The following is a 15,611-nucleotide window of genomic DNA, read 5'->3' as shown; positions in this document are numbered from 1 at the left end:
GCTTCAGACACCCAGTTTGTCACCACTGAGTCATTCACAGCTGACTGGATTACATTCCTGATTGATCTGCTTTTTGGGCACGTTCTAAATGTGACGAGCTTCTGTTGTTCATGATGTTTTTATGCAGTTTTTTTTTTTCTTTTGTGTGTGTGTGTGTGTGTTTTCTGAGGTCATACTTGATGGAAGATGAATGACCAGACGTGTCCTCTGTGAGGAAGACTGTAGCCCCATTTTCAGGCAGTTTGTTTGGGAAAATGTGTTTGTTGGTGCTCTGACTGTCGCTCTGTAAATTTTAGTGTATGCAGTGAAGTTGGGTAATGTGCATCTCTTATCAGTATTAATAATATATCCGTGCCACTGAACTGCTTTCAGGGTTTATGCGGCGAAGAGATGATTTTGCACTACTCACGGGGTTCTCATAAATGCAAGATATTATTTCCTTTGTGTGTTTTTTTTTTTTAGGTTATTCATTACTTTTTCCACCTGTGGGGAGAAATGATTGTCAGCTGTACATGTCACACTTATCACAGTTACATAGAATAAGCAGATGAAGGCAGTGAATCAGTACATATAACACACATTTTAGTCTTCACGAGAACCTTTAGTTTCTTTAAACAGATAGATTTTTGTACAACTGTTTGGTCCAACTGCAATTTGTAGACAAGCATTCAGTGCCAACTAGGGGTACAACTAACAAGTTGTTTGATTGTCTTTCATTCTGTCAAATGTCTTGATAAATTGATATATTTTTAATCTACATAGTGTCAGACAATCTGATTATATTTATGAGAATATTAGCTCAGTATATTTACTCTTCATGCATGAAGATTTATTTTTACACCAGATTATATGAATTTTGACTCCTCCCTTAATGTGGTTTGTCCAGGTGAGAGCAGTAAAACTAAAATAATGAGACACATCTTGATGAATCTGGATAAAAGGAGGATGATTTCTCATTTAAAAAGGTAAAATCTTTTCATCTGTTTGGAGTCGGCGCTGTGGTTCGGTGGTGAGCACTGTGGCCTCACAGCAAGAAGGTTCAATTCTCAGCCCAGGCTCGTTCTGTGTGGAGTTTGCATGTTCTCCCTGAGGCAACGTGGGTTCTCTCCGGGTTCTCCGGCTTCCTCCCACAAGGTCCAAAAACATGTTGAGGTTAATTGGTGATTCTAAATTGTCCATAGGTGTGAATGTGAGTGGTTGTCTGTCTCTAAAGTGGTGTATAGATAATGGATGAATCAGTTTGTGTTATGCTGTTTCCTGTCCTGCCTGCTTTTCACCACAGCGTGCAAGTATAATACGGCCACTTCTCTCCTGACCCTGGTTTCAGGTGACAGCATAGCGGAGCCATCCCATGTCCTCACTGTAGGGATCAAGGGTTCATGTTTTTCCTTTATTCTTTACATTCTTCTAAATTTGTTTGGTACTTAGCCAACAGTTCAGTCAAGTCGTTAAAGTGTTGGTCCTGGTTGGATACTGGTTTGCGTCCTCTTCAGGCCCCTGTGCAAACCTGGTCATGACCTCACCATTCCAGCTGTATGGTCCAATATGAAGTTATTTTTGGCACAGAGCGTCAACCAGACAGACTAATTGGTGAATTTTCACTTGAATGAAAAAGACATCTACATAGAGCATTAAAGCACAAGTTTTTTTTTCCTGCATTTCTTTTGGATTTTTTTTCATTTAAATATAGAGATTTGTGTAGTGCATGGGCAGCCTCGGTGAGAATGAGTTGTACAGCACAGTTCAACAAAGCGTGACATTTTTTCCCCCTTGCCAGTACAGTTCATGTGAATGGTGTGGTAGGAGTGGAAGCTACAAGTATGGTGCCTTCATTTGGAGTCGTCTCGTGACTGTACGGTGACATTTGCACACTTTGTATGACTTAAACTTCTTGATATGTTGTAAAATGTTGGATATTTTTTGGGATGTTTTATTTTGAGCAAAAAAAGTATGAACATGCATTCGTGTAAAGTGGTCCTTGCTGTGTTATATTTGGTAGTCATTTGTGCACAGTGCCGTGTTTTATTAATGCAGATGGTGATGAGACTACAAAAAAAAAAAGATGATATATTTCTCAACCGATGTTTTCTAGCTCATGCGAGGCGCTGTAGTAGACAGAGAATCAGCAGATTTTTTGGTTTTTTATCTTTTATTGTAAATGCTCTGTGTCAAAGTCATCATATCATACTGAATAGGTTTTCTAACTTGTTCTCTCAGGTGATTTCTCAGTGGCCCAGAATGTTCTCAATGAATACAATGTTCAGAAATGTGAAGCAATGTTTTTTCTCATGTCATGTTTCTTAATCAGATTTAATTTGTACTGTTGAAATATTAAAGAAACAGATGTACGACTTAAGAGTTGTTATAGTGTTGACTTGCCAAATAAACTGTACAGTAGAAACCCGTTTGAGTTCAAGCTGGCAGACGACTCTAAAATACAATGTGGTGTGCTCTGCCAGTGTGGAAAGCCAGTACAGTTGCGACTCAATAATCCAACCCTAAACAAACCTTGCTATCTGACAGGTTTTTTTTTTATTTTATTTTTTTTTAGGAAAAACAAATGGAACCCATAAAAAATATCCTTAACATACCAACAGCCTTGGATTCCGACTCAGACATGACATTTTATGTCACAAATAAGGATAACTGCGTATTATCTGACTTAATCCGACAGATTGGCTGCGTTCAGACTGCAGGAATTCATGCTCAATTCGAATTTTTTTGTGAAATCTGATTTTTTTGTGAGTTTGTTCACATTTCCAATTAAATGCGACTTGTATGTGATCTGCTGTGTGAACTTCATACGACCCAAAAGTGTCCCACATGCGCAGAAGAGGACACAATGACGTCACGCAATGAGCGTGTTTGAGAAAGTAAACATGGATGGTAATGGTGGAGCGTAGCTGCCACTCCCTCGCTACCGATGGTGGAAACAGAACAGTGACCACTAACTAAACTGGCATCAGCAGCCAAGAACTGCCTGTGTGCTCCGGCCACTTCCACTCCAGGGGTGCGCTCTGATGGGGTAGAATTAGCCGGAATGTGCACAATAGATATTAACAACAAACTACCCTTCACGCATCAACCTCCTTGTATCTCGATCTCTGTCTTGACAATCCTACAGCCTTGCTATCCGACATAAAAGAGGGTTTTACATTTAGTGGCGGATTATCGAGTCACGACTGTATATACTACTCTGAATCCCAAGCAGTTTTGCAGCACTGTGGGCTGACTTTTGATTGCAACATAAAATCCTGCACCTCTAAGGAAACATCATAATCATTGCTAGAAGTAGAGAGCGCTCCAGAATGTGTTTTGTGCAGGATGACACAGTATCAATGTCAAAAAGAAAAAAATAAATAGATGCTTTTTTTTTTTTTTTGCACAAACTCCCCTACAAATCATCTTGCATATGATTTTTCCAAGCACCAATAGGTGTTTGCAATACTGGAAGAACCAGGCTCAGGGAAGGCGGCCATCTGCCTCAACCAGTTGGGTGAGAGTGGGGATGAGGGGTAGGGAAAACAGGACAGCAGATGGAGAGCAGCAATAGAATGGAACAATAAATATGAAGCATTTTGGGAGTCGGTGAGGCTAGTGGCTGCAGATCAGAGACGTGAAGCTTCAGATCCAGAGACGTCCACAGAGAGAACAAGCACAGGACCTCAGGGAAAACACAGAGTTAGTGACATGTAGTGGTGGTTATAACTGTATGGAAGGAAGAGAGAGGAGAGAGGAGCTCAGTATGTCATTAGAATCCCCCGGTAGTCTAAACCTGTAGCAGCATAACTAAGGGACAGTTCAGGTGATCCTGAGCAGCCCTAACTATAAGCTGTATCAAAGAGGAACGTTTTAATCCTAACCTTAAAAGTAGAGAGGGTGTCTGCCTCCTGAACCCAAACTGGGAGCTGATTCCACAAGAGAGGAGCTGATAACTGAAGGCTCTGCCTCCCATTCTACTTGTGGAAACTCTGGAACCACAAGTAGACCTGCAGTCTGAGAGCGAAGGGCTCTGTTAGGATGATACGGTACAATAAGGTTTTTAAGGTCAAATGGAGCTGGTCATTGAGAGTTTTATGTGTTAAAAGCAGGATTTTAAATTCTATTTTGGATTTTACAGGGAGCCAATGAAGAGAAGCTGATACGGGAGAAGGTGGAGTTAATGTGACGGACTGGGAGCCAACACACCCTAAAGCTGTGGTCACCAAGTTGTTGGCAGCTTGTAGTAAAGTAAACCGAATGCTTTGATGTGAACAGAATAAAAAGACCTGATAATTCACATCATGATTATATTATTATATATTATTATCATATCATTACTGAGTGGTTTCAGCACAGAAAGTTTCCCTCTGTGTAACTACCCAGCTCGTGTTAACAGCCTCTTAACAGCATCCATTTGGCGTGTCTTGAATGAGCGTCTTGAAAGTCCACTCCCACCTGCTGCCTCCTCACCTTTCATCACTGCTGGCCTCTCAGAGCCCAGCCCTGCTCCATCCAGTAACTACACCAGTGTTCATACGGGATAATACGATGTGTATGGAGTCATATCTTGTTAATATGCTTCCTCTCTGCTTCCACTTCTGTTCATTTTCACCTTCAGGCTCAGGAGCAAACCTCCTTTTAAGGGGTAGGAAAGGAATAACCAACAAAACAAAGATGGTGTTGTTTATAATAGTCATCCAGGGAGGAGATTTTAAGGGGTGGATTAGAGGTCAGATATAATATTTCTGGTGCTGCTGAGCCCATTGGTCAGTAAGAACATCGACTTCCATAATGAGAAAGCTGGGGTTTCCTTTGCCCATGGGGAATGCAATATATACCAACTTATAATGCCAGAAACTGAGCTGCTATCCAAACCTGTTGCTCCCCTCTGTTTCCATCTGCAGCCAAAAGGTGAGGAAACTCTTTTTTTGTTTGCTGCCACTGATTTGTTTGCACATTTGTGGCTTTTATGCACACTTTCTGGTCCTGTCATTGCACAGTTCCAAACAGTAAATAAGGTTTTTGGTGGTTTTAGTTATAAAACGTCTACCTGGGGCTAGCTCATTGGAAGAGGAACCTTTGATTGGTTAATTTAGGGGTGGAAGTGGTCATTGCTGCGGTGTGAAGAGGTGTGTTGTTGTAAACCAACTCTAATTTTGGAAAGTGATAGTCCCAGAGTATATCGCTGTGTCATCTGAGATTTGATGTGTCAGAGGTCAGTCTGATCTGGTGCTTAACGTGACGGATTTGTTTAATGAGATCGTCTTAAACATCATGCTTCACACAGATTTGCACACTCGCTGCATGCATACAATCAAGACTCCAGTGCAGTATGTGTTGATCACTAGATATATTAATATATAATGACTAAAGGGTGTAAAACAGCTAAGATCTGGTTTTGTTTTGTGCTGCCTGTGTGTAGAATTTAACTGAGGACTGCGTTAACGGTAGCTGGCATTTTGTGTTCAGGAGCTTGGACTCGCCAAAAACAGGTGTTTCCTCTGATATGTGAATACTTATTTAGACCAATTAGACCATCATATGACACTAAAACTCAAGAAGCAGAAAGAAATGGATATTATTTTAGCCATAACTGCCTGACATGGTGATGCCACCTAACTCTGAGAGACACTTCTGTTTTCAAGGGTTCATTTAAACAAATGGAAAATGTGTTCGGTTGAGTGAAAAAAAAGTGAGATGTCTTTGCTGCTGTGTCTGTTGCTGCAATCAGCAAAGAACTAGCTGATCCTGACGGGTATATGATATTTAGTTGAAGAGGAAGTTCAGTCATCCCTCAGTAGGACTGAGACTTGAGATCTAACATGTGAGAATATGTAGCACTTTAAATAATTAAAAAAAAAAAAAAACACTACACCAGTACTCAGTCTAAATGTTATACTTAGAACATTTATGTTAAAATGCTGTGTATGTCTTAGTGGTACATTTTTCTTATAAGTAAATCAGTGAAAACAAATATAAGTCTCCTGTAAAATATCCCACAAACCGGTTATTCTGGTTTTGTTTGTAATTTCTAAGTAATCTTGGTGTATTGATAGTAAAGATACACCCACAAGTTTTCACATTTCTTTTAAATGTTCATTCTTCTTTGTTATTCCACTAAAAATATCTGCACAGACTCACATCACGCTCTGCTTTGGTGATAGCACGCTCAGTGTTAATGGACTCAGAAGTTTAAGGACTTCTGTTTGGATGCAGAGATCTGGATTGTTCTGCTCAGCGTCTATTTTCAGGGGTCGTGTCTGAGATGTTTGTATCAACAGCAGAGGTATCAGGTGCTTTCTGATAATCTTCCAGAAGACAGACCTTTCATGAGAAGGGTGCCCGAGGGAGGACAACTGGACCCCAGATCTTTGTCCTAATTTAGCCATGGGGCTTTTCCTTGAGGTGGACAGTTGATGCTAAACTCAGTGTCGTGTTACTTCTAAGTGGAGTTATTATTCCCATAAGACCAGACAGAAGCATTCTGGGACTGTTCTTCAGCGTGATGATTTTTCTGTGATGCTGAAAATATGTAGTACAATACAACCATCTGTCTGTCCCTTTGTCTTTGTGCACTCACCTGTTATTACTTCCAAATGGAAAACCTCATGTTTTTCAAACAGGGTTTTAAAGTCAAGCAAACGCCAAGATGTCGGAGTAAGTAATTCACTGTCCTATGTTTCTATGAATTCATGAAATGTCATCAAACATTGCAAACTTAGAAGGAACATATGTGGTGTTTTTAAAGTACATTCACAAATATATTTTTTTTTTACTCAGGAAAAAGATGTCTTCAAGTCGTAAGCATCATCTGAAGGTAAAAGACTGCTTCATTTGTTTTACAATGTTCTATAAAGCAAAGAAAACTGTGTTTACTGAGGAACAATCAGTAAATACTTTATTCAGAAGAACATTGCCACTAAAAACTGTCTTAATATGTGATGTTCCCTGCCTGTTTTGTTTTTTTTCTTTGACAGAGTTTGATGCTGTCCATTGCCAAAGGTTTACTAGAGGAGGAAGAGAGGGAGAGGGAGCAGGAAAAGACGAGGTACATGGCAGAGAGCTGTCCTCCTCCATCGATGCCCAGAAGCATGCAGGAGCTGCAGGTCTGTCACAAAGCAACACCAACACCAACATTTATGTGCTGACGATGAACATGTACACATTTTTTGGTTCTTTGCTTAAGTATATTTGATTTTAAATGAGATGATGAATACTGTGTCAGAAGCTCAACTTTAATTTGAGTAAATTTTATCAACATGAAACAAGAACAGTTTGAGAAATTTCTCTCTTTTACCACACAGTGTCCAAAATGAGACAATATGGAATCAAACCAAAAAGTAATTTTTAGTCAAAATACGTTGCAGTCGAACACTGCTTGAGTCCAATGAGTTGCAATAATCCTGCTTCTGTCAGCAGTGAATTCCACTGGCAGCTGCACATGCCTGAGCTATTTGTCCATGTTTTCCTCTTCACACAATTTTGATAGAGGTTTATATTTGTCTCATTAGTCCATGGAATCCTCATGCTGACACCGTCCCCTCCTCCATCTCTCTACTCTGAATTATCCCCGATGTGAGATCTGAATTAATGGCTCATAGCTCCCCAATAAACATTAAGTAACAAAGTTTTTTTTATCACTTTTAATCTTGTGAATTTGAACATAATGTGTTAAAAGAGCCTCGGCTCCAAATTTAATTTGATAATTTAATGTTTGATCCATTATTTTATTTCTATTAGTATATGCTGAACCACTCTGAAGAACATAAACATGTGTTTGTCCAATATCAAATTTTCACTACAAGGTTGTCATGGCCAAAATAATTTACAGTAATGACATTATCGTATCATAAAACAAATTCTGTCAGTCAAATTCATATTTGTCTGTTGGATGTTTTGCCCCCTTATGGCAAATTAATTACACTGAAAACACAAGAAGGTGGAGAGAGTGTGCAACCACAACTGGACTGTATACTGTTCCAATGCTGGAGTGTCATTCAGATAATTACTGTGCTGGATTATATCTGATATTATGATATGTGTGTTTATTACAAATATTAACATTTCATTTTTAAAATATCACGGTTATCATTAGTACCAGTATATCGCGACACCGTTACTCTGAACAGGACTGGACTCTCCTATATGTGCTGTAATGCGCAGCTCAGTATAATATTTGTTACAGGAGTCACAGTGCAAAGACATAATGCACAGTTTAACCACACGTTTGTGTTTGTGTTCAGGAGCTGTGCAGGGAGATTCACCACAAAATCGATGTGATCGATGAGGAGCGATATGACCTGGAGATAAAAATCGGCAAAGCCAACAAGGAGGTAGATAATAACGCATGTCGAACCCTCAGAGTGTTTGTCATTATGAACTTGGGCTGTGCTTCCAAACAATGATCCAACTATTATGGCTGGCTTTATTTATTTATTTAAATTTTCCACAGGTAGTCAGCATATTGTGTTAAACTTTGCTTAAATGTGTAAAAAAAAAACCCTCAAAATATAATGCTGTTGCTCAGGGGTCAAGCTCTTTAGATAATAATGACCCCAAAGCTTTGACTGTACTCCCTCCCCCATGACAAACAATTTTAGCTCAATTTTTACCGGTTAAGGCTATAAGGGACATTAGGGTCATAGGGGATATGTTTTGTTCTACCCAACACTTTTATATTCCAAGTCCAAAAGAGAATTAGCAAACCCAACAATATTCACTTTTCAGTTTGTGTTTTTTCTCTGATATGACCTTCCTGATGACTACTCATCAGACTGGGCTGAAGCTATTTGCTGTGAAGTTTCATCATAGCCTCTGCATTCCACTTTCCCAGATTGACGACCTGAAGATCAAAGTTCAGGACCTGATGGGCAAATTCAAGAAGCCTGTCCTGAAGAAAGTGCGTATGTCCGCTGACGCCATGCTGAAAGCTCTGCTGGGCTCCAAACACACAGTAAACCTGGACCTGAGGGCCAACCTGAAGCAGGTCAAGAAGGAGGTGAAAGAGGAGGTGAGTTATGCATGTTATAAATCTGTGTGCTTGACAGAAGCAGCCAGTAATGTCTGAGTTAGCAGGCAGTGTCCTGTGGATAAAGTGATGTGCAAAACAAAGTGGCTACAACACAAAGACCTTATGTTTTTAGTGACCTTATGCACATGACAGCTTTTCTTTTTTATTTCATTCCACTTCACAAAAAATCCACAAAGCAAACAAACACATAAACATATCTGACGTGAGGCCTGGATTAATACAACATTCCTCCCACCATATTCTTTTAAACGTTAGAGCCCAACAGATGCACTTTGAGTCCAAGTTCACATCTCTTCACCTTGGTTTGCAGATTGCTGATAAAGTACTTTTTGTAGAAAAGTGTTGCACATAGCAAATAAAACCGTGATGACCATGTTGCTCATGAACTTGTCATTGCATTGATGTTAATATCTGTTCAGTGTTATCGTTCCATGTTAATATCATATCACAAGAGTGGAACAAGAGCTTTTTAATTAGTCTTGATACATTCATGTACATACCAAAGTAACCATGTAAAGAGGACAGATCAAACTTCTGTAAAGTATTATCTTTACTAATGTCTTTGTTTTTACACTCCTGCTTCTTGGTCTAATAAGTCACAAAATCCCTATCATTCCACTATGTACCACATATTAAAATACACAACAGCAGTATAAGTTGTTTCCCTCCAGCAGGTTGTTGTGTGATCTGGTTTTGAAATTACAGCAAATGTCTGTATTGCCTCATTACATCCCACTTTGTCTAAAAAATAAACAGATAATAATGGCTTTGGTCTTCAGTGCAATGATTCAAAAGTTAGTTGTGATCAAACAACCGACGTACATCAGTCGCGGGGTCCCCAGGGATGCTACTGATGGACCTCTATTTACATACAGCATCTGGGACCATTTGATTCACTCATTAGGCTCCACAAATGTTAAACTGGGAAAATCTATGGAGTTCAGCACAGATCTGAAAAACCAACTCATTGACCTGATTTTTCTTTTACATCAACATTAGCTAAGAGGCTGTCATGCATGTCTAGCACTTTCTTTAGCAAGGGATCAAAGTCTGCTGCTGATCATAAGGACAAAGAAAAAGCCTTCTGGTGAAAAGTTCTGTGGTCAAATGAAATAAAAACGTAGCTATTTGGCCACAATGACCAGAACTATGTTTGGAGGAGAGAAACTGAGGCCCTGAAGCCCAAGATCACCGAACTTACTGTCAAGCATGTATTATGCTCTGGGGCTGTTTTGGTGCCAGTGGAACTGGTGCTTTACACAGAGTAAATGAAATAATGGAGGATTACCTCAACAATCTTTAGGAAAACCTGAAAGAAGAAAATGGCCAAGAGACATTTAACCAAATATTAGCATTGCCGTATGCATTTCGTGTTCTATTGTGGTCACTCCTTTCTCATCAGTTCACTGTAAATTTATATATTTTTTGCTCTACTAACAAGGGCTTGTGCTTCTTGTACATGCTGGTTTCACTTAAATTAACATTTTGGTTAAGTTAAAGTTTAAAATATTTTTTTAAAAACAAGTCATTTATAATTTGCTTTTATTATGGTCCAGTTTTCTAGCCGCTCATCAATATGTGTCTTACTCTACGTCTGATTTATAAAAGCTAGAGTCTGGTATGTCCTTACTCAAAGGTAAGGAGGATTACTTGACCAGTCATTGTGTACTTGAGTATTTGGCTCAGCTTACACTCCAAATCCCTGATTTAATGATGCAGTTTGATGAAACCATGCCTGACCGTGCTCTGATTGTTTGGTATTTCAGGATAAGGAACTCCGTGACGTTGGTGATTGGCGCAAAAACATTGAAGACAAATCCGGCATGGATGGAAGGAAGAAGATGTTTGAGGCTGAGGCTTAAAATAAGCACCAAGGGCGTTTTTAGTCTGACTTTGACTAGATTGGACTGGTTTAACTCCTGGTTAGATTGCACAAATTAATTTTTTGACCACCTTGTAAACTGTAGAAACTTCAACTGAATAAACAAACAGCATCTGCTGAAGGACCTGTTTTGTCTTGCTTATTGGAATACCTATCAGATCATAGAAAAAAGTAGTGTTTGGTTTAATAGTTCTCTTATATCAATACTTAGAGTTTAAGAGGAAAAAAAAAAAGAAATCTTTTTGGTAAGAACACTGTATTTAGTCACAGTCTAAAACAAGACTCCTAAATAACATGTGAATGTTATGATATCTGACATTTAGTACTCAGAAATTCAAATGTATTTACTTTAGGGATGATTGTTGCAAGCCCTGGTTCGACATGGTGCCTGATTCTGCTGGTGTTAAGAGATTAAATGGCTGAAATACAGGCCTGCACTGAAAAAATAAATAAATAAATTATATATATATATATATTATAAAAGAATAAAATAAAACTTCATGCAGTTCAGTCTGAACACAAGGAGCAGCCAGGTGCAGTCATTTGACCGTAAGGCATAACGGCTTGTATTTGTAACTGATAGCCAGCTCTAGTGCTTTACCTTGGACAGTTGTGATTGAGGGGATATTCTCCGGGTGAACTGATGAAGTTGAGTAAAGCATCACTTTGGATTTTTCAGCATTTAAACCAGTTTGAGGTTCTGCAAACGAGTCTGTGCTACATCAAAGGTGGACTGCAATGATTTGAATGCATGTGCAATCGAGTATGAACAGCAATAAAATACACAGTCATCTGCATAAAGGTGAAATGAGGCATTTGATAGTTTTGTACATAAATCATTTATGTAGATTGTGACCAGAATGGGTCCTAAGATTGAGCCTTGAGGTACCCTTTTTGTGACCTCAAGAAAGCTGGAGCGAACCCCACCCTTCTGAACACACTGCATTCTACCTGCCAGATAATCTGCAAACCAAGTGGTGGCCTGTTTGGAGAGTCCAGTCTTATGAAGAGTTTGTAACAGGAGACTGTGGTCCACAGTGTCAAATGCCTTGGACAGATCCATGAACAGGGCTTCATGAGACTTGTTGGAATCCAGTGCCTCAAACACATCATTAAAAATTTTTAGAGCAGCAGTAACAGGACTGTGCTGCTTCCTAAAACCTGACTGAAGGAGGTTTAAAATGTTGTTTGAATCTGAAAAGTCCTTCAATTAATCACAGACCAATTTTTTGAATACTTTTGCCAGAATGCATCATTTAGAAATTGGCCTGTAGTTATTCACGAATGAGGGTTCGCCACCTTTTGACAATGGGAGGACGAACGCAGATTTCTACAAATTGGGAAGTTTGAATGTGTTGAGGCTTAAATTGAAAATACATGTTAAAGACTCAGCAATCAAGCCAGCAGCCAGCTTAAGGAAGAACAGTTCCAAATCATCGGGACCAGCTGATTTTTTTGGAGTCCAACTTTTTTAATAGACTACAAACTTCCGATGTAGACACAGGTAGAAAATTAAAAGAACGATCGACCATGTGACTGCTGACAATAGCAGGTTCATTATGCATGGCAGACTTTTTGAAATCACTGCTCAATGAATCAGACATGTATCCTGCTGTGATAAAGTGGTCACTGAAATAATTTAGCATGGCGCTTTTATCAGTCCCAGAAACAGATCTCACAACTTTCCAGAACTTCTTGGGATCATTTAGATTTTTGGTGGTTTCAGATATATAATAGTCAGATTTGGCCTTCTTAATTAGGAAGGTACATTTATTGCATAACTGATGAAAGATAATCCCATCATCCTCTGTTTTTTGTTTTACATGCCTTGGCCCAGACATGATCTCTTTCTTTGCTGATTGATTGTGGTAGTGTCCACGTAAGCTACATTTTCAAGTGCAATTCTGAAACAACAAGCACAGCAAAGCTTTCAGTGTGGTCCAAAATAAAACTAAAGATCAGTACATGACACCACCAGCTTATGTGGACATGTGTGTGTCGCTGACAGAATCACTTTCATGTGACCGTGACATCATGTACCAGTCCTTAGTGCATTCTGCAAACACCAGCAGGCAGCTTGTCTGCAACTGACAACTAGATAGCTACATGTATTTTACTGTTTGTATGTAGCAAATAAATACAATTAAATGTAAAAAAAAAAAAATGTAGCCTCTGATGTAATAAACTACTTTCAGTCATGCTAATAAAGCTTAGCTTGTGACATGTCAACCACAAGGTAGCCCCATTTTAAAACCCACCCTTTTTTATCATGTACCTCCTTCTAAATGGGACCATACTTTCCAAAATGAACATCATGCTTTATTGAAGGAGACCTGAAACTAGCAATTGAGACCATAAAGTCTTTTAGAAAATGTTTGTTGAGCTAACAAACCAAGAGAGTAGTTGGGCCACTTTCTCCTAAACTGCTACATGATCACACTTCTTTTTGCTTCTAGGGGAGTCGTCCCCTGCTGCCCTGTAGAAAGAATGCAGTTTTAAGGTACTTCTGTGTTGAATTCATTTGGACCTGAAGGCTATATCTATCTTTGAGATACAGTCAGATTACAGCGTGAGAGCCTGATCAGTGAGACTATGGTAACTGCAGTGTAAACAGCAAGACAAATTATTTCTGTACACTTTTGAATTCATCCTGCTGCTGCCATTAATTGTTCCAGCACAGATAAGTGATCCAATAACAGAAGTAGCCATACACGGCCAGGCCCTAACATTATAACATGAAATAGTTTGTCATTCTTTACACTTTTTTCTTTCCATCGTTTTGTTAAAGGTTCATGGCTGTTCCATCTTTCCAGACTTTTGCTGGTTTGCATCTTGCACCAGAGCCTTTGTATCTTGCTGATGTCCAACTCTTCTGTGAAGTGTGGATTGTGATACTTTCAAATTACTAGACTGGTGCTGATATTTGACTGCTGTTTTCTTCACAGCTCAGAAGATTTTCTGTCATCAGCTACAGTTGGTCTGTTTGCAATCTGTATTTATTTTGAAGTCCACTAGTGGTTTCTTTATTCTTTTCGACACTGAAACCGTTGTCTGCCTTCATCTATTAGCCATCAAGGCTATTAAGTAACTGCAGACATTAATAGCCCCAAACATCAGTGCATATCATTCCCATACATATGAGCCAGGAGGGAACTCCCCACCCTCCAGCACACTGGGTAGGTGCATCGTTGTTTATTCTAATCATAGATAAACCAAAAATAAGCTTGTTTCATGGCTGGTGCTGTTTTATAATGTGCGAAGTCTCTAATTGTGTCAAACTGACTGACTAATGCTTAAAACTCTTCAACGCATCCTTGTTTAGGTGTAACTTTAATGTGACCCCAACAATTTCAGATAAATCAAACGTTCCCTAAATGAACACTAAAAATCTTGTTTCTTTTTATTGGACACTCTCAGTAAATGTAAAGTGAGGCCCAGAAGACCACTGGGGAAGATACTTTGTTTTGAATTTTATACAAAATGCTTAATTTGGGAGCTTCACAGTGACCTGGTTGTTAGATCCCTGATTCGCCTCCCAGTTAGGATGCCTGGGATCTTTCTATGTGAAATTTGCATGTTCTCTCTGTGAGGCATGGGTTCTGACCAGGTTCTCCGGTTTCCTCCTACAGTCCAAAAACATGCTGAGGTTGATTGGTGAATATGAGTGGGAATGTGAGTGTGCTTGGTTGCCTGATTCTGTGTAGCCCTGCCATAGACTGGCGACCTGTCCAGGTTGCCCTGAGTTGGCTGTGATAGGACCCAGCCCTCCTGCAACCCTAGTGAGGAATAAGCCGTGTATAGATAATGGATGGATGGATGTTTAATTTGAGAAAAGTTGGATCTATTAAAACATGCACGGATTTCAAAATATCTTAGTGTTTGCTTGCTCTTCTTTTGCTTTAATGGCGGCAGCACTTGATCTTCATGGACTTCATCAGTGTTCTGACCTGATAATCCATGTTGCCCGAGCAAAATGTGACAACATTCTAAAGAACTTGTTGTCATGCCATGAATGCTTGTCAGTCTTCAAGTGCCCCATAAATATTCAAAGACGTTGAGGTCAAAGTCAGTCAGAAGTCTTATTCCAGACAGTCCAGACAGTCCTGGACTTTCTGGAGTCAGATCTTTAGTCTTCAAGTCAAACCTCTGAGGTGCTGCAGTATGAATGTAGAATGGATGCAAATTCTCTGTGGTCAGTCATTAACTATGAAATGCACATATGCATTATCCCATCCCAAGCATTTGTTCTTGTTTTACGTCCAGAGAAGTGGTTTAAAGACCCTCTTTACCCTCTGAGACGCTGCTACACAGTATTCTTTTACTAGGACTTTTTACTGATTGGAGTCTTGGGTTCTTTCTTTCACAAAATCTGCATCTGTGATGAAGAGACTTTTCCATGTCTCAGTGAGCAAAGCTTGATGTATTCATTTTTTGATGGTGTGCTCACTGTTGGTCTGTTTGATTGGGCTTTAGATACAACTGAGCCAGTTTCCACACTGCCCTTAGGAACCTTCAGTCCAGCCACGAGTCAATGTTGAGAAAGCTCCTCTTTGCTCAGAATGACAATCCGACTTATGACACTTTTATTCTGTTTTGATGCCACATTTTCCAGGTGCCCCTCCAGAAATTGTTATTTGTGGTGTCCAGATGGGGCAAATGAAAATCTTGAGGTGGCCCCTCAAACCCAAAGTCGGAACTGAATTTCAGCAATTCTAC

At 39.5% G+C, this 15,611-nt stretch overlaps 1 protein-coding gene across 1 annotated transcript; it reads left to right on the top strand.

Annotated features, from left to right (window-relative positions):
• The first annotated feature begins 4,825 nt into the window (after window positions 1-4,825).
• On the top strand, window positions 4,826-11,021 carry LOC103357255 (troponin I, fast skeletal muscle-like). Its single transcript, XM_008281733.1, has 7 exons — window positions 4,826-4,893; window positions 6,606-6,639; window positions 6,763-6,799; window positions 6,960-7,088; window positions 8,226-8,315; window positions 8,816-8,992; window positions 10,780-11,021. Exons 2-7 carry the CDS (start codon window positions 6,632-6,634, stop codon window positions 10,873-10,875), a joined length of 537 nt encoding a protein of 178 aa, XP_008279955.1. The 5' UTR covers window positions 4,826-4,893; window positions 6,606-6,631; the 3' UTR covers window positions 10,876-11,021.
• Window positions 11,022-15,611: the final 4,590 nt, after the last annotated feature.

The sequence above is a fragment of the Stegastes partitus genome, unplaced genomic scaffold, assembly GCF_000690725.1.
Source record: "Stegastes partitus isolate 25-593 unplaced genomic scaffold, Stegastes_partitus-1.0.2 Scaffold242, whole genome shotgun sequence".
Lineage (NCBI taxonomy): Eukaryota > Metazoa > Chordata > Actinopteri > Pomacentridae > Stegastes > Stegastes partitus.
The sequence above is the reverse complement of the archived record's forward strand: the minus strand, read 5'-3'. Positions and strand labels throughout refer to the sequence as shown.

Excerpts from the sequence above, each read along its gene's own strand:
- LOC103357255 (XM_008281733.1), top strand. Across the intron at positions 7,089-8,225 it reads GAAGCATGCAGGAGCTGCAG|GAGCTGTGCAGGGAGATTCA; the intron begins GTCTGTCACAAA and ends GTTTGTGTTCAG. Across the intron at positions 8,993-10,779 it reads AGAAGGAGGTGAAAGAGGAG|GATAAGGAACTCCGTGACGT; the intron begins GTGAGTTATGCA and ends TTGGTATTTCAG.